We start from the raw sequence: 26,860 nt of genomic DNA, 5'->3' as shown, positions 1-26,860 counted from the left end.
ACTTCTACAGACTAGACCGAACAGCAGACAGGGGCTTCAAGTGGCACCTGGAGGAGGCAGTCCAGAGACTTCAAAGGTCACCTACCCCACCAGGACCTCCCTGCAGGCTTCCTGACAACTGTCCAGCTCATTGCCCCTCGAGGCAGGAGGGACAGACTCTGCCGAGGAGAAAGCTCTCCCTCCTGCCGCACTGGGGCCGGCCCTGGAGACCCCTCACCACCAGCCCCGGACCCGCCTCCCCATGAAGGACTCGGAGGAAATGGAAAAGCAGACCCAGCATCCCCCACCCCGGTGCCGCTGGCCGGGGTCCTGGTGTGACCACCCCAGCTGTTTACCACAGCACGCCTCACGTTGCTTGGAGCCCTGGCTGTTCCAGTTGCTAAGTACTTTGATGCCACCCTAGACTCTTAGGAGTAGAGTCGAGGGCACAGTGAGAGGGCGACCCTCCCAAAGGCCTTCCCCATCCGCTCGTATCCACTACTCACTCACAGAGCCCCTCCTCCAGCACATGACAGCTTAATAAAGAAATGGTCGTTCCTAATGTGTGTTGAAAAGACCCTGATGCTGGGAAAGACTGAAGGCGGGAGAAGGGGACGACAGAGTATGAGATGGTTGGATGGCATCACGAACTCAATGGACATGAGTTTGAGTAAACTCTGGGAGTTGGTGATGGACAGGGAGGCCTGGAGTGCTGCAGTCCATGGGGTCGCAAAGAGTCGGACATGACTGAGCGACTGAACTGAACTGAATGTGTGTCCCTCTAAAGCAGGAGGTCTGTCTGGCCCACTGATTTTTTTTTCCCCAGCACTAAGTGAGATTAAGTGGATCAAAGGAAAAAGGAAAAGACTCTCAGAGAGGAGCAGCGATTTATCTGAGCCGGTGGGCTGCTGGAAGCCCGTGGGGGTCTACTCACCTGCAGGAAAAGAATGTTGTCTTTGGAAATGGCTTCCATCAAGTCCTTGTGGAGGGTGGGCTCTGCCCGGGTGCGGGGAGAGCCGGGCTCGGCCCCCGACCCCTCCTCGGGTCGCTGCCGGTAGAAGAGCACGTAGGCCGTGTCCTTGGGGAAGAAGGAGGTGACGTTGCTGACAGACTCGAAGGAGGAGAAGGACACCCGGGTGTCGTTGAACAGGTACCACTGGTTGTCGGGCTCCGGCCGGTCGGCGGCTCCCGGGGCCGGGGCGGGGCGGGCGGCGCCCTCGCGGGCGTAGCAGTAGTAGTGGCCGCTCTCGGAGGACAGCCCCGAGTGCACCACCACGCTGCACAGGTCGTAGGCCTGGCCCCGGCCCCCGGCCAGCGGCAGGCGCAGCAGCAGGGGCACGGACACGTCGTCCAGGATCTTGCGGCGCCGCATGGTGCGCAGGTCGAAGGAGAAGCGCAGCAGCGTCAGGATGAGGTAGCGCGGGCCCTGGCTCAGCTCCACCACCTTCTCGGCGTCCTGCAGGGACGCGCACGACTCGCAGTGGTAGCGGTTCTCCGAGGTCAGCCTCTCGGGCGACAGGAAGTAGTTGACCAGGTCCAGGACCGAGCGGGAGCCGTCCCCGGAGGGGGCCGCAGCACCCCGGAGGGTCCCCGGGCCCGGGCCGGCCACCGCCGCCTCCTTCTCGTCCTGGGCCGCCCTCTCCTCCTCCATCTCCTTCACCTTCTCCTCCTTCTGCTCCTTCATTTTCTTCTTCACCTTCTCCTCCTCCTCCTTCTCGTCCTGGGCTTCCCTCTCCTCCTCCATCTCCTCCTTCTCCTTCACCTTCTCCTCCTTCTCCTTCTCGTCCTGGGCTTCCCTCTCCTCCTCCATCTCCTCCTTCTCCTTCACCTTCTCCTCCTTCTGCTCCTCCATTTTCTTCTTCACCTTCTCCTCCTCCTTCTCGTCCTGGGCCTCCCTCTCCTCCTCCATCTCCTCCCTCACCTCCTCCTTCTCCTTCACCTTCTCCTCCTTCACTTTCTTCACCTTATCCTCCTTCTCCTTCTCGTCCTGGGCCTCCCTCTCCTCCTTCTCCTCCTTCACCTCCTCCACCTCCTTCTCCTTCACTTTCTCCTCCTTCACTTTCTTCTTCACCTTCTCCTCCTCCTCGTCCTGGGCTGCCCTCTCCTTCTCCATCCTCTCCTCCTTCTCAATTTCCTTCTCCTCCTCCACCTTCTCCTTCTCCTCCACCTTCTCCTCCACTGTCTCCTTCTCCACCTCCACCTTCTCCTTCTCCTCCTCCACCTTCTCCTTCACCTTCTCTTCCTCCTTCACCTTCTCCTCCTCCTCCCCCTCTTCCTCTCCCTCCTCCTCCCCCTCCTCCCCCTCCTCCTCTCCCTCCTCCTCCCTGGTCTTCACCGCCTCCTCCTCCTCCGTGCTCTCCCCCCTCTCCACCTTCTCCTCCTGACCGCTCTGCCCCCCGAGGCCGTGGGGGCCCAGGCCTTCCATGTCCAGGATGGCGGGGGGGACGTCCCCCGTGATGCAGTGTTTCCTCCGCCTCCGGGGGCCGGCCCCGCTTGCCTGCTGGGCGCCGGCATCCTCCGCAGGGAGCGTCACCGAGCCCAGGCGGCGGCGGCGGTGGTGGTGGTGGGGGTGGTGGTGGCGGCGGCAGCGCTCGGGTGGGGGGAAGGCGAGCGAGAGGTCCGTGAAGGCCTCCTCCCTGGAGGAGACGTTGAGGCAGCGGAGGCAGCATATCCGAGTCACGATCTTGCCCCCGAACATTTTCTCCACGGAGGTCGCGCTTGGGCCGGGGGGCTCCCCAGGCGGGGAGGGCGAGCTCGACTGCTTGAGCTTCTGGCAGATTCTTGTCCCAGTCTTCTCCTCTTCGTGCAGCCTGGCATGGGGAGCAAAGAGCTTTCGTACACACACACACACACACACACACACACACACACACACACACACACACAGGTCCGTCCCCAGAGCACTGGGCTGACCCGTGCGTCCACCTCACTCAGCGGGTCACACGCGTGCAGGAGGCAGGGAACACACATGTGTACTAGGTGGCACCCATGCACATGCACTCACAGGCCAGGCACGCATGCTACATACTTAACCTGCATAAAGCTCACAGACCTGCCACAAAAAGCCATGCGCGTGCCCCAGAGTACTGATGAGACAACACACACGTGCACACTCAGGCAAGCACAGCATTGTGTACACACACACACTTACCCTCCCCAGTCATGCTTCACGTCAGCACCTCCAGAACGTCCCCCTACCCACGGCCCCTGTCCCCATCTTCTCCAACCCTTACACAAGTGCCGGGCCACACCCCCGTTTCCAGGAAGAGAGAGCACAGCCCAGGGGCTTCCCCACCAGCACCCTCTCCAGACGCGGAGCCCCGAGCAGAGCCAGGCCCAGCCTCCCTTACCGATCCAGCAGGTACTTCAGGTACTCCGAGCAGTCTTGCTGGGTGCCGGGGCTGAACCAGGGTGTCCAGGATGCAGAGAGGAAGTTCTCTGGAGAAATGGCAGGACGCTGCGACCGAAGCGGGAGAGAGATGGGTCAGGAGCTGGGGGGACCACTCACCAACCAGCTCCACAGCGTGCCGGGCCTGAGGGTCGCCCTGGGGAGTCACTGCCCCAAACTCCCCATTCATTTCCAGCTGTCCGTCCCTGACTTTTCCCATCCTACCAAGTCCATGCCGCCTAAGAACACGGCAGCAGGTCCATGGAGGGAACCTCCAGGAGTCTGTTCTTCCCTTGTTTGTTGCCATTCCCTCTGCCTGAAACACCCTTGCCCCTATCAGAAGCTTAGCTTAGAGTTCAAGTGCCAGATGCAGGGTCCCCTGTCCCACGGAGTCCTCCAAGGGCCACCATCCCCCTCATGATCAACCTCTCCCTACTCTGCGTGGAAACCACACATGCGTTGTTCTCTGCTTAAGCACTATGGTTGCAGTCTACAGGTCCATCTTCCCCACCAGACTGCACCCTGTGAAAGCATGACCGTGGCTGACGCACCTCTGTGCCCCCGCCCCTGCAGACAGCCTGGTGTGAGGGCTGGTCAAGGCCTTTCGGTTCCATGGGGGCAGAGGCAGTGAATAAAACCAATACAGCCCTCAGGGTGCCTGGCAGTGTGAGTGCTCCAAAATGACAGCCGGCCAACAGAGCGACACCTCATACGGTGGACTGGACCACGGACGGGAGTGGTGCGGGAGCACTGCACGGCGGGGGGGGGGGGGCGGTGTCCGCCAGCACGCCCTCTCCAGCACCCTCCACCCCACCCCGCTCCCCCTGCACTCACCTGGCTGTGCTCCAGGAAGGCGAAGAGCCACTGCAGCTTCGTCATCAAGGGCTGCGAGTTGTTTTCGGTCAAACGGAGCACACACTGTCTGAAACTTCAACACCCAGAGCTAAGTCGGGGCGCCCAGAGCGCCTCTGACTCGCCCGCACTGTGGCGGCCCAAGGCCTCCAGGCTACAGGCAGGACAGACACTTGTAGCTCAGCCCTGGGCGAGAAGCCGGGCAGGGGGAGCACATGAACAGCTCGGTTTGGACAGTGAAATGACCCCTGCCATCCCCCTTCCAGTTCTAACAGCCCCTGACTCAAAGATCTGAATGTCCTAAGGTTCTAATATCTGAACTCTCAGACATGCTCCAGAGTCCATGCCAATATCACCACCAGCCACTCACACCCTCCGTCCTGCATCCTTGGGTGACAGTGTTTAGACCATCCAGAGTAGCAGGCCCCTATTCCAACCGTAGCCCCTTCTCAGGGCCCCTGCCACTAGGACCACCCCCAAGTTGTTCCTCTGCCCTCAAACGAGGGAGGCAGAGGTCAATGTGAGGAATATGCTGAAAAAAGAGGACGCTGTGGGGGTAGACTGGGGCTCTTGACACGTCTGGTCCTATGGGAGATGAGAAGAAGCCCCTCCTGACAACCACATCCCCTGGAACAAGCCAATTCCCAGGCCCCAGCTGAGCTCCTGTTCTCACAAAAAGCTCTGAGCATATGGTCAGGCCTCTCTCCAGCCTGCACCCACTTTACAGGGCAGTGTAAGCGAAGCGTGGTCCACTTAGCAGTCTGTGACAAAGCAAGTTCGGAGAGAGCATTTAGAAACTTGTACAGTGATTTGACATCACTGTTATACAGACACATGATCATCGCCTAGTAAGTCATTGCGTTATAATTCTACAAAAGTAGGAGTCTACAGCAGACTGGAAATCCAAAAACAAAACAAAGCTAGTCCTTCCCCAGGCAGCTTGAGAAGCACAGCATCAGCAGTGTCAGGAAGTCCTGGAGTTCAGTTCCAGCCTTGTCCCCCAGGAGCTGAAGCCGAGAGAAGAAACTGCCTGGAGCTCCCCTCCCACAGCCAAAAATGAGGCTTACTTTGATGAAACTTGTCAAAAGATGTTGAAGTGTGGTAGTGGTCAAAGAACAGGTGAACCGATAAATAGAATAAAGAGCCCAGAAACGACCCCCATAATCACAGTCAAGTGATTTTTAATAAAGGAGTGGGTTGCCAGTCCCTTCTCCTGGGGATCTACCCAACCCGGGGATTGAACCCAGGTCTCCTGCATTGTAGGCAGATGTTTTACCATCTGAGCCACCAGAAGGCAGGGGAATCCAACAAAGGGACAGAGATTTCCCAGGGAATGTGACTGTGACGGTCAGCTGGATTTGATTACAGAACCTCCAGAGGACTGGGGAAACCGAGACTTTTCGAGGGCACAAACTACAAAACCTTGTCCCATCAAGACCCAGGAGAAAGGATCAGTGACCCCACAACAGACAGCCGGATCTGCCTGTGAGCATTTGAGAGTCTCTGGCAGAAGGGTGGGTCAACAGTGGCCTGCTGCAGGGCAGGGATAATGGCAGCAGCAGTCCTGGGAGGAGCACTGGGCTGTCAAGTCCTTTTGGAGGAGGTTGCCATTACCCCTACCACAGCTTGGCCTCAGGCCAAACTATAAGGAGGAAACACAGCCCCACCCATCAATAGAAAACTGGATTAAAGATTTACTGATCATGGCCTTCCCACCTGAGCAAGACCCAGTTTTCCCCATAGCCAGTCCCTCCCATCCAGAACCTTCCACAAGCCTCTCATCCTCATCCATCAGAGGGGAGAGAGTATAAAAACCACAATCACACAAAACTAACCAAATTGATCACGTGGATCACAGCTTTGTCTAACTCAATGAAACCCTGAGCCTTGCCATGTAAGGCAAGATGGACAGATTGTGGTGGAGAGTTCTGACAAAACGTGGTCCACTGGAGAAGGGATTGGCAAATCACTTCAGCATTCTTGCTTTGAGAACTCCATGAGCAGTATGAAAAGGCAAAAAGATATGACATTGAAAGATGAACTCCCCCAGGTTGGCAGGTGTCCAATACGCTACTGGAAAAGAGAGGAGAAATAGCTCCAGAAGGAATGAAGAAGCTGGGCCAAAGCAGAAACAATGCCCAGCTGTGGATGTGTCTGGTGGTAAAAGTAAAATCATGCTGTAGAGAACAATATTGCATAGGAACCTGGAATGTTAGGTCCATAAATCAAGGTAAATTGGAAGTGGTCAAACCGGAGATGGCAAGAGTGAACATCGACATTTTAGAAATCAGTGAACTAAAATGAATGGGAATGGGCAAATTTAATTCATATGACCATTGTATCTACTACTGTGGGCAAGAATCACTTAGAAGAAATGGAGTATCCCTCATAGTCAACAAGAGAGTCTGAAATGCAGTACCTGGATGCAATCTCAAAGATGACAGAATGATCTCAACTCATTTCCAAGGCAAACCATTCAATATCACAGTAATCCAAGTCTATGCTCCAATCACTAGTGCCAAAGAAGCTGAAGTCCAATGGTTCTAAGAAGACCTGCAAGACCATCTAGAACTAACACCAAAAAAGATGTCCTTTTCATCACAGGGGACTGGAATGCAAAAGTAGCAAGTCAAGAGATACCTGGAGTAACAGGAAAGTTTGGCCTTGGAGTACAGGGCAGGGCAGGGCAAAGGCTAAATATCAGAGTTTTGCCAAGAGAACACACTGGTCATAGCAAACACCCTTTTCCAACAACACAAGAGATGACTTTACATATGGACATCACCAGATGGTCAGTACCGAAATCAGATTGGATTGTATGTTTTGTAGCCAAACAGGGAGAAGCTCTATACAGTCAGCAAAAAACAAGACTGGGAGCTGACTGTGGCTCAGATCATGAACTTGTTATTACAAAACTCAGACTTAAATTGAAGAAAGTGGGGAAAACCACTAAGCCATTCAGGTATGACCTAAATCAAATCCCTTATGATTATACAGTATAAGTGACAAATAGATTCAAAGGATTAGATCTGATAGACAGAGTGCCTAAAGACAAAGGTTTAGCATTGTACAGGAGGTGGTGATCAAACCTATCCCCAAGAAAAAGACATGCAAAAAGGCAAAATGGTTGTCTGAGGAGGCCTTAACAAATAGCTGAGAAAAGAGGAGACACAAAAGGCAAGGGAGAAAAGGGAAGATATACCCATCTGGATTTAGAGTTCCAAAGAATAGCAACGAGAGATAAGAAAGCCTTCTAAATGAACAGTGCAAAGAAATGGAAGAAAACAATAGAATGGGAAAGACTAGAGATCTCTTCAAGAAAAGTAGAGATACCAAGGGAACAGTTCATCCAAAGATGGGCACAATAAAGGACAGAAATGGTACGGACCTAACAGAGGCAGAAGATATTAAGAGGTGGCAAGAATACACAGAAGAACTGTACAAAAAAGATCCTGATGACCTGGATTAACCACAAGAGAGTGATCACTCACCTAGATCCAGACATCCTGGAGTGTGAAGTCAAGTGGGCCTTAGGAAGCATCACTATGAACAAAGCTAGTGGAATTCCAGCTGAGCTATTTCAAATCCTAAAAGATGATGCTGTGAAAGTGATGCACTCAATATGCCAGCAAATTTGGAAAACTCAGCAGTGGCCACAGGACTGGAAAATGTCAGTTTTCATTCCACTCTCAAAGAAAGGCAATGCCAAATATTGTTCAAACTACCATACAATTGCACTCATTTCACATGCTAGCAAGGTCATGCTCAAAATCCTCCAAGCTAAGCTTCAACAGTATGTGAACTGAGAACTTCCAGATGTACAAGCTGAATTTAGAAAAGGCAAAGGAACTATAGGTCAAATTGCCAACATTCACTGGATCATACAGAAAGCAAGGGAATTCCAGAAAAACATCTACCTCTGATTCATTGACTACAATAAAGCCTAGCCAATGAAGGCTTTGACTGTGTGGACCACAACAAACTGTGGAAAATTCTTAAAGAGATGGAAATAACAGACCACCTTACCTGCCTCCTGAGAAACCTGTGTGCATGCAGGTCAAGAAGCAACAGTTAGAACTGGACATGGAACAACGGACTGGTTCAAAATTGGGAAAGAAGTACATCAAGGCTGTTTATTGTCACCCTGCATATTTTACGTCTATTCAGAGTTACATCATGTGAAATGCTGGGCTGCATGAAGCTCAAGCTGGAATGAAGATTGCCAAGAAAAATATCAATAACCTCAGATATGCAGATGACACCACCCCTATGGCAGAAAGCAAAGAGTAACTAAAGAGCTTCTTGATGAAGGTGAAAGAAGAGAGTGAAAAAGCTGGGTTAAAACTCAGCATTCAAAAAAACTTAAGATCATGGCATCCAGTCCCATCACTTCATGGCAAATAGTTGGGGAAACAATGGAAACACTGACAGACTTTATTTACTTGGGCTCCGAAATCACCACAGACACTGAATGCATCCTTGAAATTAAAAGACACTTACTCCCTGGAAGAAAAGCTATGACAAACCTAGATAGCGTATTAAAAAGCGGAGACACTATTTTGCCAACAAAGGTCTGTATAGTCAAATTATGGTTTTCCAAGGAGTCATGTACAGATGTGAGTGTTGGACCACAAAGGCGGCTCAGCACCAAAGAATTGATGCTTTCTAACTGTGATGTTAAGACTATGCCAAAGCCTTTGACTGTGTGGATCATAATAATCTGTGGAAAATTCTTAAAGAGATGGGAATACCAGACCATCTGACCTGTCTCTTGAGAAACCTGTATGCAGGTCAGGAAGCAACAGTGTGTGTCTTTGTTTATGGATAATGCTGCTGAGGTTAATTTGCAAATGAGCTCTAATTCAATTGACTTAAAGAAAAGTAACCGCTTAGAAATCAAACAATTACAAGATAAATCAGCCTAAATGAATTTCAGGTTCACATGAACTGGGAAATAGTAAATATTTTATGGCTTCCCAGGTGGCGCTAGTAATAAAGAACCTGTCTGCCAATGCAGGAGACATAAGAAACATGGGTTCGATCCCTGGGTCAGGAAGATCCTCTAGCAGAGGAAATGGCAGTCCACTCTAGTATTCTTGCCTGAAGAATCCCATGAACTGAGGAACCTGGTGGGCTACAGTCCATGAGGTCACAAAGAGTCAGACACGACTGAAGCAACTTATCATTATTGTTTATTTGCTAATCTAATTAAGACATGTCTTGAGTCATCAACACTGTGTAATACTTTTATTGTGTCTAGGTTTGCTACTGCTACTGCTAAGTCGCTTCAGTAGTGTCCGACTCTGTGCGACCCCATAGATGGCAGCCCACCAAGCTCCGCCATCCCTGGGATTCTCCAGGCAAGAATACTGGAGTGGGTTGCCATTTCCTTCTCCAATGCATGAAAGGGAAAAGTGAAAGTGAAGTCGCTCAGTCGTGTCTGACTCTCAGCGACCCCATGGACTGTAGCCTACCAGGCTCCTCCGTCCATGGGATTTAATGTAAGCTAAATTTGTCCATAAGGAAAGTAACTCAAGTGAAGAAACTTTTAAACAAAGAAAAATGTAAATAAGGCAGGAGCTTTTAGATAAATTCTATTAATTTATGAATGCTTTATTATGCTTTAGGAATGTCTAAAATAGTCTCTGCAGGTTGGAGTAACTTGAATTTCTAGAGTTAAAAAACTCTAGAAAGTTTTTTGTGCTAAACTAAGTGATGAAAGTTTACTGAATAGCTAGGTCATTTCCAAATAAAATGAGATTTTAAAATATTAATTACTGAACACTAACTTCCTCTTACAGAGAAACTAAAGAGATTCTGGACTATTAATGAGTATGTTTGATGCCACCCTGAGATTTTTCTCTATAAGAAAGCAAATGTTGTTAGAAAATATAACTGGTATTTATGTTCACCAATCTACAGAATGCTAATATAAAGGACAGTTCAGGGTTGCTTAAGGAAAGTAGAATGTGTGTTTTTAGTTAAAAAAAAGGAACGAAAAATGAAATTACATTTTATTAAGAAAAAAAGGTCTGACTTAAAGGTATCTGTTTCTAAATGAATAAAGTGATTTTTCTTTTTTTAAAAAGAGGTTTATGGAAGGTAGACCCCAAGAAAAGAGTTTTGTACATAGTACAAGTTTTGAGACATCAAACTGCCTTTGATAATGGATTTTAACTTTCTTTACCTCTAAAGTGATCTGTTCTATGTTTACCTTCAAAATCTTTTGTTATTTTGGCTAAGTATATAACTGTTTCACAGTGACCTATATGATCCTATCTAACTAAGTGCTATAAACCCTTTTGATAGTTTTGGCAAACTTCCTAAAATTATATTTTAATGAAGTTCTTTTGACCTCTAGCTGACTTTGAGGTGCTCTAGAGGGCTCCTGAGACATCCCAAAGAGAGATATTAAACTACCTGGGTTCATTTGACATGTTAAATTACATGAGAAGTTTTGTTGGAGGAGTGATAAATCTTCTCAGGTTATACTATATGGCTGATTTACTAATATAGATATCCTAAAATTATGTGGAATTCATAAAGATCTGATATGTCCTGATAAAATGTTGTCAACTAAAATTCTACTTGTCATACGCAAGTGTTATATGGTCACAGCAATGACCAGGATGCTTTGTCAACTGTAACATAATCAGATTTTAAACATGCCTTCTATGGTTTCATTCTGATGCCTCTGCAAAAATACTGCTACTTCTTCAAGATTTATAGAAAAGACTTTCTAAGATAAACCAGATAAACACATTTTGTTAATAATAGTAAGATGGTACCAGACCGGAACTTGTTAAGAAAACAAAGTTTCCTTAGAATACAGCTTTGGTAACAGATTGTGAATTTCTTTGCCTTTAAGTTATTTATATTTGTTTTTAAAATCTTATTTTTTAAAATCTCTTATCCCTTTAGTAAAGTAAAGAAGTATTATTTCACAATGATCTCTGAAAATTATGGTACATGTAGATAAAGCTCATTCTGCTTTGTTGTTGTTCAGTCGCTCAGTCATATCCAACTCTTTGCAACCCCATGGACTACAGCACACCAGACTTCCCTGTCCATCACCAACTCCTGGAGCTTCCTTAAACTCATGTCCATCAAGTCAGTGATGCCATCCAACCATCTCATCCTCTGTTGTCCCCTTCTCTTCCTGCCTTCAATCTTTCCCAGCATCAGGGTCTTTTCAAATGAGTCAGTTCTTCGCACCAGGTGGCCAAAGTATTGGAGTTTCAGCTTCAACATCAGTCCTTCCAATGAATATTCAGGACTGATTTCCTGTAGGCTGGACTGGTTGGATCTCCTTGCAGTCCAAGGGACTCTCAAGAGTCTTCTCCAACACTACAGTTCAAAAGCATCAATTCTTCGGTGCTCAGCTTTCTTTATAGTCCAACTCTCACATCCATACATGACTACTGGAAAAACCATAGCCTTGACTAGAAAGACCTTTGTTGGCAAAGTAATGTCTCTGCTTTTGAATATGCTGTCTAGGTTGGTCATAACTTTTCTTGCAAGGAGCAAGCATCTTTTAATTTCATGGCTGCAGTCACCATCTGCAGTGATTTTAGAGCCCAAAAAAATAAAGTTTGTCACTGTTTCCATTGTTTTCCCATCTATTTGCCATGAAGTGATGGGACCAGATGCCATGATCTTAGTTTTCTGAATGTTGAGTTTTAAGCCACCTCTCTCACTCTCCTCTTTCACTTTCATCAAGAGTCTCTTTAGTTCTTCTTCGCTTTCTGCCATTTGGGTGGTGTCATCTGCATATCTGAGATTATTGATATTTCTCCGGCATTTCTCATGATGTACTCTGCATGAGTCAAACAAGCCAAACAAGCAGGGTGACAATATACAGCCTTGACGTCTTCCTTTCCCGATTTGGAACCAGCCTGTTGTTCCATGTCCAGTTCTAACTGTTGCTTCTTGACCTGCATACAGATTTCTCAGGAAGCAGGTCAGGTGATCTGGTATTCCCATCTCTTTAAGAATTCTCCACAGTTTGTTGTGATCCACACAGACAAAGGCTTTGGTGTAATCAATAAAGCAGAAGTAAATGTTTTTCTGGAACTCTCTTGCTTTTTCGATGATCCAATGGATGTTGGCAATTTGATCTCTGGTTCCTCTGCCTTTTCTAAATCCAGCTTGAACATCTGGAAGTTCACGGTTCACATACTGTTGAAGCCTGGCTTGAAGAATTTTGAGCATTACTTGGCTAGCATGTGAGATGAGTACAATTAAATGGAGGGGTTTAAAATGGGTAAGCAATAGCTGTAAATCAAACAGACAGGGGATATCCACTTAGCTATTCTCTACTCCCTGACAAACCTCATTTTTATTTGATGGGATAAAGCCTTCCCTGGCTGCAGGGTTAATGCCCTTAACAATGAAAATGTTTATGTTTCACTGAACATTAAATTCCAGTTTTGTTACTCACTTCTGAGATACAGTTCCTTGTTGTTATATTGTTAAAAATTTAATTAACTTGTTAAAAGGACACTCTTAAGTTTGTTTCTTATTATATCAGTAGTCAATCTTTGGATAAAGATCAGATGCTCCATGATCTACAACCAGGAGATTAACACTAAGTTAACACTAAGATTAACACTAAGTTATTTAACTAAGTCAGATGACCTGGGGATATACCTAATGATAGTTCTTGACTTAAATTCTTACTTGTGACCTTAGTAATAACTGCTAGCTATATTATTTTCTATGTCCTTGTTCCAGAAAATTGTTGTCTTTCACATTACCAAGTATGTGACTGAGCCACTGATAAAATGATATATTTAGTTCCCTAAGAAATCAATGGTTTTAATAATGTAACTCCAGACATAGGAAGAAGCAACAAGAGAGAATATTTTCCTGGTCCAAGAGACTAATAAGATAGGTATGGTCTGGAGACTTTTTGGTATTCATGGGGCCTAGTCCAATGACAGCACACTGAGTGGCCTATCAATGAAATCCTCTCTAGACCTGGGAATGAGCCTTTCTAGCACCATGGGACACAATGGCCATGAAATGCCCCCAAAGCATAATCTGATCGGTGGCTATGAAGGGGCCCTGCTGACTGGAAACTGGCACGAACAGACTGCCTCTGCAAAGATTAAATCATGGCCACTACACTGCTGACCTTCAACATTCCCTGAAAGGAATTCAGGGTGGATAACAGAAAGCAGGCGCTCACTCTGTGCTCCGGGAAAAAGGGACAAAACAGGCCTTCAGATAGTCAGATGTTTTCGGGTCGTCTTTTATCTTTTATGAGCCCAAATTCTTCAGTCTTCTCATACTTAGAGAAACTCTAACACCATGGTCCAATGTCTCGTGTTGCTTCTCCTGGCTAGCCTTTCCTCTAGTCACCTTGACAGTTCTTCTACTTTTATGCATCTTTAACTCTCTTATTAAGTCTGTTTCTTTGGGAAGCAGCAAGTGGATCTCCAAATAGTAATACAAGAATATCACCTGGCCAACCACCCAAAAAGTGGTTAAATTATCTAGACTTAGATAACTACACCCACTTACCGACAGCCTGTGAAAAGGCTATGAAAGGACTGCGGTAGGGACCAACTTCTCAAGTTTCAGAACCCTGCTTATTGGAGCACTCCATCAATTACTGTGTATGGATTGTTTTCCCTTAAGCCTACAATATGTTCTACATTGTTACTTGTAAGTTAATAAGACTGCTCATGTTATTTTGTCTCATCCCTGTGCTCTTCACCCTGAACAATCCTGGGGCCAACTGTTAGGGAAGTTAAATAGTCTTGTTTAGGCTTCAGAGACAAAGCAGAGGCCTCTAACCTGCCTGGACACTGCTCTGAGTGCCGTGACTGCCAGTTGTGAGTGCAAGACTTGAGGCACCATAGATAAAGACAGGAGACAAATCTTGAAATTGTTGAGCTCCTGGAGGGGTACTGGCCAACCAAGAGCCAGGCTTAACAATCCAAGTTTTACAGGACAAAACAAAGAGCATTAACATGAAACCAGAGTTCTGGTAGATCAGATGGTAAAGAATCGCCTGCAATGCAGGAGACCCCGGTTCGATCCCTGAGTCGGGAAGATCCCCTGGAGAGGGATAGGCTACCCACTCCAATATTCTTGGGCTTCTGTAGTGGCTCAGATGGTAAAGAATTGGCCTGCAATGTGGGAGACCTGGGTTCTAGCCCTGGGTTGCGAAGACACCCTGGAGGAGGCCATGGCAACCCACTCCAGTATTCTTGCTTGGAGAATCCCCATGAACAGAGGAGCCTGGCAGGCTACAGTCCATGGGGTTGCAAAGAGTCAGACACGACTGAGCAACTAAGTACAGTACAGAGCTGCAATTTGCTCATGCTCACAGATTGATGATGAAATCAGTTTGCATCCAAGGATTTTAAGTGTGAACCACAAACTGCAATTTTTTAAGTCTCACCCATGGAGTGGACACGCTACTTGGGACCTTTCCCCAACTGGGACTCCATATGTACTGTGATACAGGACTTCCCAGCACTGTTTGAGTCTGGATATTGGTCAAAATCCAATTTGGTGATGTATCCTCTGCTGTTTCTATTTCTCTTTTCTTTTAATGTTAGTATATTGAAAGTAAGCTAGATAATTCTCTAATAAATATTTGTATTATTTTTATGAAACAAATAGCTTATTTTGTTAACAAATTTTTTGAATCTGAGACGAAAGTGAAAACTTTCGGTAAAACAGATGCTCAGTATCACTAATTATTAGAGAAATGCAAATCAAATGAGGTACCACCACATGCCAGTCAGAATGGCAATCATTAAAAAAGTCTAAGAGACTTCTCTGATGGTCCAGTGGTTAAGAATTTGCCTGCCGATGCAAAGGACACAGGTTCAATTCCTGCTCTGGGAACATTCCACATACCACAAAGCAACTAAGCCCATGCGCCACAACTACTGAAGCCCACACATGCTAGAGGCCACATGCCTGACTCCAGAGCCTGACCCCAAGTGCTGAAACTACTGAAACCTATGCACCCTAGAGCCAGTGCTCTGCCACAAAAGAAGACACCGCAATGAAAAGCCCCGGCTCAGTTTAACTGGAGAAAACCCATGCATAGCAACGAAGACCCAGCACAGCCAAAAATAAATAAATAATCAATTTTCTTTTAAAAGGCTTCATATAACAAATGCTGGAGAGTGTGGAGAAAAGGGAATCCTCTACCCTGTTGGCGGGAAGGTAGGTTGGTGCAGCCACCATGGAAAACAGTATGGAGGTTCCTCAGAAAAGTTAAAATAGAATTACTATATGATCCAGCAGTTGCAATCCTGGGCATCTATACAGACAAAACTATAATTCAAAAAGATATATGTACTCCTAAGTGCATAGCAACACCATTCACAATAGCAAGGACATGGAAATAACATAAATGTCCATCAACAAATGAATGGAATATGAAAATGTGGTACATATATACAATGGAATACGCTAATCAGCCATAAAAAGAACAAAATGATGCCATTTGCAGCAACATGGATGTAACTAGAGATTATCATACTAAGTGAAATAAGTCAGAAAGAGAAAAACAAGTATCATAAGATACCACTTTTAAGTGGAATCTAAAATATGACACAAATGAACCTACATATGAAACAGAAAGAATCACAGACATAGAGACTAGACTGGTGACTGCCAAGGGGGACAGTAGTGGGAAAGGAATGGATTGAGAGTTTGAGTTTAGCTGTTGCATATGTAATGGATAAATAAGGTCCTACTGTATAGCACAGGGAACTATATTCAATATCCTGTGATAAACCATAATGAAGAAGAATATGAAAAAGAATGTAAAAACAAATTGCACCTACTTAAACTAAAAGGCTTTTGCACAGCAAAAGAAACAATAAATAAAATGAAAAGACAAACCACCGATTGGGAGAAAATATTTGCAAATGATGTGACTGACAAGGAATTTCTACAAAATTTACAAAGAGATCATAAGGCTTAATATCATCAAAGCAAACAACCAAATCAAGAAATTGGCAGAAGCCCGAAACAGACATTTCTCCAAAAAAGACATACAGGTGGCCAAGAGGCACATGAAAAGATGTTCAACATCACTAATTATTAGAGAAATGCAAATCAAAACTACAATGAAAGGATTGGTTCAAGATGGCAAAGTAGAAGGATGTGTGCTCATCTTCTCCTGCTACTGCTGCTGCTAAGTCGCTTCAGTCGTGTCCGACTCTGTGCGACCCCATAGACGGCAGCCCACCAGGAGCCCCCGTCCCTGGGATTCTCCAGGCAAGAACACTGGAGTGGGTTGCCATTTCCTTCTCCAGTGCATGAAAGGGAAAAGTGAAAGTGAAGTTGCTCAGTCGTGTCCAACTCTTAGCGATCCCCTGGACTGCAGCCCACCAGGCCCCTCCGTCCTTGGGATTTTCCAGGCAAGAGTACTGGAGTGGGGTGCCATCATCTTCTCCTACCAGAGCACAAAAATTGCAACTAGCTGTTAAACAACCATTGACAGGAAGACACTGGAAGCCACGAAAAGAAGATACCCTACATCCAAGAACAAAGGAGAAGCCACAACAAGACAGTAGGAGGGGCACAATCACAATAAAATCAAACTCTATACCTGCCAGGAGGGCAACTCACAAACTAGAGAACAATACCAAAGAAGTTCTCGCACTGTTGTGAAGGTTCTAGGCCTCAAATTAGGTTTCCAAGCCTGAAGATCCAGCCAAGGGACTGGGAATCCACAGGGAATCTGACCTGGAAGGCCAGCAGGATTTGATTACAGAGCTTCCATAGGACTGGGGAAAACAGAGAGTCCTGGAAGGCACAAACAAAATCCTGTGGTCACCAGGACCCAGGGGAAAGGAGCAGTGACCCCACAGGAGACTGAGTCAGACCTGCCTGTGAGCGTTTGAGGGTCTCCTGCAGAGGTGTAGGTCAATGGTGGTCTGTCATGGGGACGGGGGCACTGGCAGCAGCAGTCCTAGGAGATGTGTCTCCACATAAGTCCTCTTGGGGGTCATCAATAGCCCTACTTTTGTTGTTGTTGTTCAGTCACTCAGTTGTGTCCAACTCTTTGTGACTCCAAGGACTGCAGCACGCCAGGCTTCCATGTCCTTCACCATCTCCCAGAGCAGTCACCTGCTTATTTAACTTCTATGCAGAGTACATCATGCAAAATGCCAGGCTGGATGAAGCACAAGCTGGAATCAAGATTGCCAGGAGAAATATCAAAAACCTCAGATACACAGATGACACCACCCTTATGGCAGAAAGCGAAGAACTAAAGAGCCTCTTGATGAAAGTGAAAGAGGAGAGTGAAAAAGTTGGCTTAAAACTCAACATTCAGAAAACTAAGATCATGGCATCTGGTCCCATCACTTCAAGGCAAATAGATGGGGAAACAGTGGAAACAGTGGCAGACTTTATTTTGGGAGGCGCTCCAAATTGCCAACATCAACCTCTGGTGGATCACAGAAAAAGCAAGAGAATTCCAGAAAAACATCTACTTCTGCTTCACTGACCATGCTAAAGCCTTTGTGTAGATCACAACAAACTGTGGAAAATTCTTAGAGAAATGGGAATACCAGACCACCTTACCTGTCTCATGCAAAACCTGTATGCAGATCAAGAAGCAACAGTTAGAACTGGACATGGAACAAAGGACTAGTTCAAAATGGGGAAAGGAGTATGTCAAGGAGTATATTGTCACCCTGCTTATTTAACTTATATGCAGAGGACATCATCCAAATGCCAGGGTGAATGAAGCACAAGCTGGAATCAATTTTACAGGAAGTAATATCAATAAATAACCTCAGATATGCAGCTGACACCACCCTTATGGCAGAAAGCAAAGAGAAACTAAAGAGCCTCTTGATGAAGGTGAAAGAGGAGCGTGAAAAAGTTGGCTTAAAACTCAACATTCAGAAAACCAAGGTCATGGCATCCAGTTCCATCACTTTACGGCAAATAGATGGAGAAACAATGGAACAGTGACAGACTTTATTTTTTTGGGCTCCAAAATCACTGCAGATGGCAACTGCAGCCATGAAATTAAAAGACACTTGCTCCTTGAAACAAAAGCTATGGCAAACCTAGACAGCATATTAAAAAGCAGAGACATTACTTTGCCAACAAAAGTCCATCTAGTCAAAGCTATGGTTTTTCCAGTAGTCATGTGTGGATGTGAGAGCTGGACAATAAAAAAGGCTGAGTGCTAAAGAATTGATGCCTTTGAACTGTGGTGTTGGAGAGTCCCTTGGACAGCAGGGAGATCAAACCAGTCAATCCTAAAAGAAATCAAACCTGAATATTCACTGAAAGGACTGATGCTGAAGCTGAAGCTCTAATACTTTGGCCCTCTGATGCCAAGAGCCAACTCACTGGAAAAGACCCTGATGCTGGAAAAGATTGAGAGCAGGAGGAAAAGGGCGTGACAGAAAATGAGATGGTTGGATGGCATCACTGACTCAATCGACATGAGCTTGAGAGGACTCTGGGAAACCTGGCGCGGTATAGTCCACGGGGTTGCAAAGAGTCAGATGTGACTGAGTGATTGAACAGCAACAAGAGACCCACTTCATACCTACCATCACTTACACATTGAAAGTAAGGGGATCGGAGAAGGTATTTCATGCAAATGGAAATCATAAGAAAGCTGGAGTAGCAATATTCTTATCAGACAAAATAGACTTTAAATGAAAGAGTGTTATAAGAGACAAAGACACTACATAATGATCAAGGGTTCAATCCAAAAAGAAGATTTAACAATTATAAATATATATGCACCCAACATAGGAGCGCCTCAACATGTAAAGCAAATACTAACAAACATAAAGGGAGAGATTGACAGTAACACAAAAATCATGGGGGACTTAAATACCCCACTTTCATCAAAGGACAGATCATCCACACAAAAAATCAATAAGGAAATGCAGGCCTTCAATGACACTTTAGACGAGTTGGACTTAATCAATATTTTTAGAGCATTCCATGCAAAAGCAGCAGACTACATATTTTTCTCAAGTGCACATGGAACATTCTCCAGGACTGACTACAACTGGGCCACAAGACTAGCCGTGGTAAATTTAAGAAAATCAAAATCATATAAAGCGTGTTTTCTGATCACAACACTATGAGATTAGAAATAAACTACAGGAAAAAAACTCTAAGAAACACAAATATGTGGTGATTAAACAACATGCTACTAAAAAACCATTGGATCACTGAAGAAATCAAGGGAGAAATTTAAAAAATACCTAGAGATAAATGAAAACAAAAGCACAATGGTCCAAACCTTACAGGATGCAGCAAAAGCAGTTCTAAGATGGAGGTTGATAACAATACAATCTTACCTAAAGAATCAGGAAAAGTCTCAAATAAACAACCTAACCTCACACCTAAAACAACTAACGAAGAACAAATAAAACCTAAAGTTAGTAGAAGGAAAGAAATGATAAAGATCAAAGCAGAAATAAATAAAGTAGACACAAAGAAAACAATTGCAAAGATCAATGAAACTAAAAGCTGGTTCTTTGAAAAGATAAACAAAATTGATAAGCCTTTACCCAGACTCATCAAGAAAAAAAGGGAGAGGACTCAAATCAGTCAAATTAGAAATGAAGAAAGAAAAGTGATAACTGATTCCACAAAAATATCAAGAAACATAAGAGACTACTATGAACAACTATATGCCAATAAAATGGACAACCTGGAAGAAATAGACAAATTCTCAGAAAGGCAGTCTCCCTAAACTGAACCATGGAGAAATAAAAAATATAAACAGACCAATCACAAGCACTGAAATTGAAACCATGATTAAAAACCTCCCAACAAAGAAAAGTCTAGGACCTGATGGCTTCACAGGCAAATTTTATCAAACATTTAGAGAAGAGTTAACACCTATCCTTCTGATACTGTTCCAAAAAGTTGCAGAGGAAGGAAAACTTTGCAACTATTTTACAAGGCCACCATCACCCTGATAACAAAACCAGAAAAAGATATCACAAAAAAAGAAAATTACAGGCCAAGATCACTGATGAATATAGACGCAAAAATCCTCAACAATATACTAGCAATCCATATCCAACAATATGTTAAAAAGATCATACACCTTAATTAACTGGGATTCATCCCAGGGATCCAAGGATTTTTTTTTTAATGTCCACAAACCATTCAGTGTGATACATGATATCAAAAACTGAAGAATAAAAACCATATGATCTTCTCAATAGATGAAGAAAAGGCGTTTGCCAAAATTCAGCACCAATTTATGATAAAAACTCTCCAGAAAGTGAGCACTGAGGGTACATACTCCAACATAATAAAGTCAATATATGACAAACCCACAGCTAGCATCATACTCAATGGTAAAAAGCTGAATCCAAATTGGAAAAGAAGAAGTTAAACTGTCACTGTCTGCAGATACCATACATAGAAGATCCTAAAGATGTACCAGAAAACTACTAGAACTCAACAATGAACTTGGTAAAATTTCAGATCACAAAATTAATACACAGAAATCTGTTGCATTTCTATACACTAACAATAAAAAATCAGAAAGAGAAATCAAGAAGCAATTCCATTTATCATTGCATCAAAAAAGAATAAAATACCTAGGAATAAGCAGTCACCGCACAGGAAGAGTGGTCCATCTAGTCAAAGCTACAGTTTTTCCAGTAGTCACGTATGGATGTAAGAGTTGGACTATAAAGAAAGCTGAGCACCAAAGAATTGATGCTTTTGAACTGTGGTGTTGGAGAAGACTCTAGAGAGTCCCTTGGACTGCAAGGAGATCCAACCAATCAATCCTAAAAGAAATCAGTCCTGAATATTCATTGGAAGGACTGATGCTGAAGCTGAACTGCCAATATGCTGGCCACCTGATGTGAAGAACCGACTCCTTGGAAAAGACCCTGATGCTGGTAAAGATTGAAGGCAGGAGGAGAAGGGGACGACAGAGGATGAGATGGTTGGATGGCATCACCAACTCAATGGACATGAGTTTGAGTAAACTCCAGGAATTGGTGGTGGACAGGGAAGCCTGGCATGCTGCGGTCCATGGGGTCACAAAGGGTCAAACACGACTGAGCGACTGAACTGAGATTAAAAAGAACACATCTGAGTGATGGTGATGAAACTGGAGCCTACTATAATCCACCTTAACCCTAACCCTATTTTTTTAGGTGGATGAAACTGGAGCCTACTATACAGAGTGAAGTAAGTCAGAAAGAAAAACACCAATACAGTATATTAATGCATGTAAATGGAATTTAGAAAGATGGTAACAATGACCCTCTGTGCGAGACAGCAAAAGAGACACAGAGATAAAGAACAGACTTTTGGACTCTGTGGGAGAAGGCGAGGGTGGGATGATTTGAGAGAATAGCACTGAAACATGTATATTATCACATGTGAAATAGATCACCAGTCCACGTTCGATGCATGAAACAGGGCACTCAAAGCTGGTGCACTGGGACAACCCTGAGGGATGGGATGGGGAGGGAGGAGGGAGAGGGGTTCAGGATGGGGGACACATGTACACCCATGGCTGATTCATGTCAATGGATGGCAAAAACCATTACAATACTGTAAAGTAATTACCCTCCAATTAAAATAAATTAATTAAAAAAAAAAACCAAGCCATGGAAGCAATCAAAACGTCCATAAACAGATGAATGGATAAAGAAAATATGGTAAATACATACAATGGAATATTATTCAGCCATAAAAAATGATGGAATAATGCCATTTTCAGCAATATGGATGGACCTAGAGGTTATCATACTTAGTAAAGTACATTGCTGCTGCTGCTGCTGCTAAGTCGCTTCAGTCGTGTCCGACTCTGTGCGACCCCATAGACGGCAGCCCACCGGGCTCCCCCGTCCCTGGGATTCTCCAGGCAAGAGCACTGGAGTGGGGTGCCATTGCCTTCTCCGGTAAAGTACATTAGAGAGACAAATATCCTATGACAGCACTACTATGTCAAATCTAAAAAAAGATGACACGAACGAATTTATTTACATAACAGAAACAGACGCACAGACATAAAAAACAAATTTATGGTTACCAAAGGGGAAAGGTGGGGGAATAAATTAGGAGTTTGAGACTAGTATATACTACCACTATACATAAAACAGATAACCACTAAGGTCCTCCTGTATAGCACAAGGAACTCAACAATATTCTATAATAACCTATATTAAAAAAAATCTTAACAAGAATAGACATATGTATATTTGTAACTAAATCACTTTGATGTACACCTGAAACTAACACAACACTGTAAATCAACTATACTCCAATATAAATTTTAAAAACACACTATATGATACCATAATGATAGATGTCATACATTTTTGCAAACCTACTGAATGTACAATACAGAGTGAACATAATGTTAATTGTGGACTCTGGGTGATTACAATTTGTCTTTGTGTAGGTTTAGCCTCAGCAGGAAAAGAAAAAGTTCCATTCTGGTTAGTGATGTTGATAATAGAGGAGGCAATGCAACTGTGAGAACAGAGGGCACAGGAAATCACTCAAACTTCCTCTCAATTTTCTGTAAACCTAAGTGAAGAGTTAGTTACTAAGTCATGTCCGACTCTTTGCAACCCCATGGACTGTAGCCTGCCAGGCTCCTCTGTCCACAGAATTCTCCAGGCAAGAATACTGGAGTGGGTAGCCATACCATTCTCCAGGGGATCTTCCCAACCCAGGGATCAAACCCAGGTCTCCTGAATTGCAGGCAGATTCTTTACCATCTGAGGCACCAAACCTGCTCTAAAGAAGAAAGAGGATTCTGGGAAGGTGGCAGAGTAGGATGTATTAGGAAATTGTCTCCCCACCTCGACGATAACTATACTGGCAGAATCTGTCTAATGTAACTATTTTTGGAACTCTGAAGTGTGTTAAACACTTGCAACTTCCAGGCGAAAGCTTCCAGGGTAAGCTGGAGTCATTGTCAGTTCTCTGCACAGAAGCAGCACGGCTGTGCACATGTTCCTGGAGTGGTTTTCACACATCTTGCAGGAGCTGGGGTGGGTTAAAAGGACTCTATCCCCCAATGTTGAGGAATCCTGCTCCAACTGCTGCTCCTGATCACACAGATGCAGACAGACATGGGCAGCCATCATTGTTACAGTTTCCATCACTGTTACAAATCCTTCCACCTCAAGCTAAATTATGACTTCCAGCAGACTTAGAACGTCAGCACTCTCCCCACTCCCACTTCCCCACTTCATTTTTCCTTTTTTCCCTTTTGAGGAGCTAAACATTAGTGACTAGGGCATTAAAAAACAACTGCACATATGGGGAAAACTAGAAAGTGACTGCACATGCCCATTTGAAAGCCTCAGAAAAGACATAAGAAGACATTAAATTTATACTTCAGACTGACCTGCAGCACAGAGACAGACTATAACAATAAAAAACAAAAGCAGGGACTTCCCCAGTGGTCCCGTGGTTAAGAATCTGACTTCTAGTGCAGGGAACTTGAGTTCACCCGCTGGTTGGGGAAGTAAGATCCCACATGCTACGGGGCAACTAAGCCTACACAGCACAACTATTGAGCCTGCATGCTGCAATAAAGACCCAGTGCAACCAAAAATTAAACAAAAGAAAACAAAGCCCAGGGGGAATCTGATTTCCAGAGTTCCCATATTATTAATCAAATGTCCAGAGCTCCACAATCACAAGCCATACAAAGAAACAGAAAAGTACAGCGCATTCAGAGGGAAAAAAAAAAAAAAAAATTCAACAAAATCTGTCCCTGAAAGAGACTTAACAGCAGATGTATGAGACAAAGACTTTAAAGCAATGGTCTTCAAGGTGATAAAAGAACTAAAGGAAGAATGGAGAAAGTCAAGAAAACAATTTGTGGGCAAAACAGAAATATCAATAAAGAGATAGAAAAAAACTAAAAGAGAAACAAAAAAATAAATTCTAGAGCAAAAAAGTACAATAAATGAAATTTAAAACTTACTAGAGGTAAATTTTCAGGTTTAAGCAGGCAGAACAACAACTCAGTGACCTTCAAGACAGGACAATGGAATTTATCAAGGCTGAGGAACAGAAAGAAAAAAGACTGAAGAAGACTGAACAGAACCTAAGAGGTCCATGGGACACCATCAGAAGGACCAATATACTGGGAGAAGTCCAGAAGGAGGAGAGAGAGTGAAAAAAGGGCAGAAAGAACATTTGAAACAAATAATGATTGAAAACTCCTCAAATTTGATGAAAGACAAAAATGTAAACATCCAGCAAGTTCAATAAAATCCAAGTTAGAAGAATTCAAAGGACCCACACTGAGACTGATTATAATCAAACTTTCAAAAGACAGACAGCAAAATCTTGACGGCAGTAACAGAGAAGCAAAGCATCCCATACAAGGGATCCTTAATAAGATTCTCAGTAGATTTTCTGATCAGAAACTTTCGAGGCCATAAGAAGGTGGACAGATATATTCAAAATGCTCAAAGAAAAAAAACTGTCAACCAAAAATACTAAATCTGGCAAAATTGTTCTTCAAAAGTGAGGGGGAATCAAAACATTTGCAGATAAACAAAAGCTGAGGGAATTCATGACCACTAGACCTGTCATACAGAAAGGCTAAAAGGAGTCTTACAAGGTGAAAAGAAAACACACTAGTCAGAACCTCAGTCACATAGAAAATCTTGGGTCACAAATCAAGCCTCAGTAAAATTAAGAAAGTTAAAACTGTATCAAGTATCTTCTCTGACCACAACGCTATGAGACTAGATATCGATTACAGGGGGAAAAAACTGCAAAAAACACAAACACGTGGAGATTAAATAATACATTTCTAAGTAACAAAGAGGTTACTGAAGAAATAAGGGAAGTCAAAAGATTCCTAAAAACAAATGACAATGAAAACACAACAACACAAAACCCATGGGATGCAGCAAAAGCAGTTCTTCTAAGAGGGAAGCTTATAGCAATACAATCCTACTTCAAGAAACAAGAAAAACACTGAATGGACAACCTAACTCTACACCTAAAGCAGCTGGAAAAGGAAGAACAAAAAACCCACAAAGTTAGAAGGAAATAAATCATGAAGATCAGAGCAGAAATAACTGAAAAAGAAAGGAAGGAAACAATAGCAAAGATTAATGAAACTAAAAGCTGGTTCTTTGAGAAGATAAACAAAATTGACAAACCATTAGCCAGACTCATCAAGAAAAAAAAGGGAGAAAAATCAAATCAACAAAATTAGGAATGAAAAAGGAACGGTTACAACAATGCAGAAATACAAAGGATCATAATAGACTATTACGAGCAGCTATATGCTAATAAAATGGACAATCTAAAGGAAATGGACAGATTCTTAGAAAAGTTCAACCTTCCAAGACTGAACCAGGAAGAAACAGAAATTATGAACAAGCCAATTACAAACACTGAAATTGAAACTGTGATCAAAAATCTCCCAAAAAATAAAACCTTAGCATTGGATGGCTTCACAGGTGAATTCTATGAAACATTTAGAGAAGAGTTAATGTCTATTATCCTTCTGAAACTCTTCCAAAAAATTGCAGAGGAAGGAACACTTCCAAACTCATTCTATGAGGCCACAATCACCCTGATACCAAAACCAGACAAAGATATCACAAAAAAAGAAAATCACAGGACAATATCACTAATGAACATAGATGCAAAAACTGCAATAATAATTCTATCAAACAATTCAACAACACATTAAAAAGATCATACACCATGATCAAGTTGGGATGCAAGGATTTTTCAATACACACAATTCAATCTGATACACCATATTAACAAACTGAAAGATAAAACCATATGATTATCCCAATAGATGAAGAAAAAGTTTTTAATAAAATTCAGCACCTATTTATGATAAAAAAAAAACTCCTCAAAAAATGGGCATAGAAGGAACCTACCTTAACATAATAAAGGCCATATACAACAAACCCACAGCAAACATTCTCAAGGGTGAAAAACTGAAAGCATTCCCTCTAAGATCAGAAACAAGACAAGGGTGCCCACTCTCACCACTATTATTCAACATAGCTTTGGAAGTCCTAGCTACAACAATCAGAGAAGAGAAAGAAAAGGAATCCAGATTGGAAAGGAAGAAGTAAAACTCTCACTGTTTGCAGATGACATGATACTGTACATAGAAAACCATAAAGACACTATCAGAAAACTACTAGAACTAATCAATGAATTTAGTAAAGTCACAGCATACAAAATAAATACACAGAAATCACTTGCATTCCCATATACTAACAATGAAAAATCAGAAAGAGAAATTAAGGAATCAATCCAATTTACCACTGCAACAAAAAGAATAAAATACCTAGGAATAAATCTACCTAAGGAGACAAACGAGTTGTATGCAGAAAACTTGAAGACACTGATGAAAGAAATCAAAGATGACATAAACAGATGGAGGGATATATTCCATGTTTTTGGGTGGGAAGAATCAATATTGTGAAAACAACTGTACTACCAAAAGCAATCTACAGATTCAATGCAATCCCCATCAAACTACCAATGGCATTTTTCACAGAGCTAGAACAAAAAATTTCACAATTCATATGGAGACACAAAAGACCCCAAAGAGCCAAAGCAATCTTGAGGAAAAAGAATGGAGCTGGAGGAATCAACTTACCTGATTTTAGACTATACTGCAAAGCT

At 43.7% G+C, this 26,860-nt stretch overlaps 1 protein-coding gene across 1 annotated transcript in view; it reads right to left on the bottom strand.

Moving 5' to 3' along the window:
- The window catches only part of USP35 (ubiquitin specific peptidase 35), a 52,770-nt gene that overhangs the window by 1,354 nt on the left and 24,556 nt on the right, over positions 1–26,860 (bottom strand). The window contains exons 8-10 of the mRNA XM_081537580.1: positions 4,202–4,295; positions 3,330–3,436; positions 914–2,789 (exon numbers count right to left, since the gene is read on the bottom strand). Of these exons, the coding sequence (XP_081393706.1) occupies positions 914–2,789; positions 3,330–3,436; positions 4,202–4,295 (2,077 nt within the window). The remainder of the gene's footprint in view (positions 1–913; positions 2,790–3,329; positions 3,437–4,201; positions 4,296–26,860) is intronic.

The sequence above is a fragment of the Giraffa tippelskirchi genome, chromosome 10, assembly GCF_054371585.1.
Source record: "Giraffa tippelskirchi isolate mGirTip1 chromosome 10, T2T-mGirTip1v1.2.pri, whole genome shotgun sequence".
Lineage (NCBI taxonomy): Eukaryota > Metazoa > Chordata > Mammalia > Artiodactyla > Giraffidae > Giraffa > Giraffa tippelskirchi.
Note: the sequence above shows the minus strand (reverse complement) of the source record. Positions and strands in the feature narration are given on the sequence as shown.